Here is a 1,196-nt window from a genome sequence, read left to right on the forward strand (position 1 = left end):
CCCCCACAGCCCCCAGTCCCACCTGGGGGGCTCAGGGGGTCCTGCAGGCGCAGCAGCCCCCAGCCGGGCACAGAGCCCTGGCACAGGGTGACAGTGCCGGGGGGGACCCCCAGCAGGGTCTCCAGGTGCTCCGAGGGGGTCCTGGCCTCCAGACCCCGCAGCAGCAAGTGGGTGGGGTCCCAGGGGGGGGCCGGGCGCACCCCCAGCTCGGCCCCCCCCAGCCGGTGGCTGCCGTGGGCCAACACGTTCTGTGCATCTGTGCGGGGAGCCCAGGGTCACTGGGGGCTCAGCCAGGACCCCCGCACCCCCCGGGACCCCCGGGGGCACAGCACTGCTCACCAGTGCTCCCGGCGGGGCTGAGACCCCCAGATCCCATCCCAGTGATCGCCGTAGGAACAGAGACCCCCACACCCCATCCCAGTGCTCCCAGTGGGGCTGAGACCCCCAGATCCCATCCCAGTGTTCCCCGTAGGAACTGAGACCCCCAAATCCCATCCCAGTGCTCCCCGTAGGAACTGAGACCCCCAAATCCCATCCCAGTGCTCCCGGTGGGGCTGAGACCCCCAAATCCCATCCCAGTGCTCCCTGTAGGAACTGAGACCCCCCAATTCCCACCCAGTGATCCTGGTGGGGCTGGGACCCCCAAATCCCATCCCAGTGCTCCCGGCGGGGCTGAGACCCCCAAATCCCATCCCAGTGCTTCCAGTGGGGCTGAGACCCCCAAATCCCATCCCACTGCTCCCAGTGGGGCTGAGACCCCCAAATCCCATCCCAGTGCTCCCAGCTGGATCCGGGACACGACCCCCTGCCCGCGCTTACCCTGGGGGTCCTCGAAGGTGAGGAAGAGGAGGGGTCCGAGGCGCTGGCAGCTCCGCACGGGACCCCCGCCCGAGCGCCGCCGGCTCTCGAAGTACAGCACCAGCAGCTCCTCGGGGGCGTCGGGGGGGACCCCCTGCACCTCCAGCACCCCCCCGGCCATCCTGGGGCACCCACACATTTGGGGCTGCGACCCCCTCGCTTCCTTTACGCCCCCTCCCCTCCCCAACCCGCTGGGACCGCTCCGTGACCCCAAACCCCCTCCCCAAACACCCCGTCCGTGCCCCCCGTACCGAGGGCCCCCCGCGCCCCTAGGGGGGGACCCCCCTGTAGCCATAAGCAGGGACCCCCCCCAACCCAGAGTGTGACCCCCCGATAGC

At 70.6% G+C, this 1,196-nt stretch overlaps 1 protein-coding gene across 1 annotated transcript; it reads right to left on the minus strand.

Annotated features, from left to right (window-relative positions):
* Positions 1-7: 7 nt before the first annotated feature.
* On the minus strand, positions 8-1,059 carry LOC121359716 (protein mono-ADP-ribosyltransferase PARP10-like; the record flags this gene model as incomplete). The annotated part of the gene is made up of 2 exons (XM_041478856.1): positions 820-1,059; positions 8-256 (listed from the first exon to the last, which is right to left on the minus strand). Coding segments are annotated over exons 1-2 (427 nt in total), but the record flags the coding sequence as incomplete, so codon positions are not given.
* Positions 1,060-1,196: the final 137 nt, after the last annotated feature.

The sequence above is a fragment of the Pyrgilauda ruficollis genome, unplaced genomic scaffold (genome assembly GCF_017590135.1).
Source record: "Pyrgilauda ruficollis isolate IOZ18807 unplaced genomic scaffold, ASM1759013v1 scaffold4608, whole genome shotgun sequence".
In the NCBI taxonomy this organism is placed as follows: domain Eukaryota; kingdom Metazoa; phylum Chordata; class Aves; order Passeriformes; family Passeridae; genus Pyrgilauda; species Pyrgilauda ruficollis.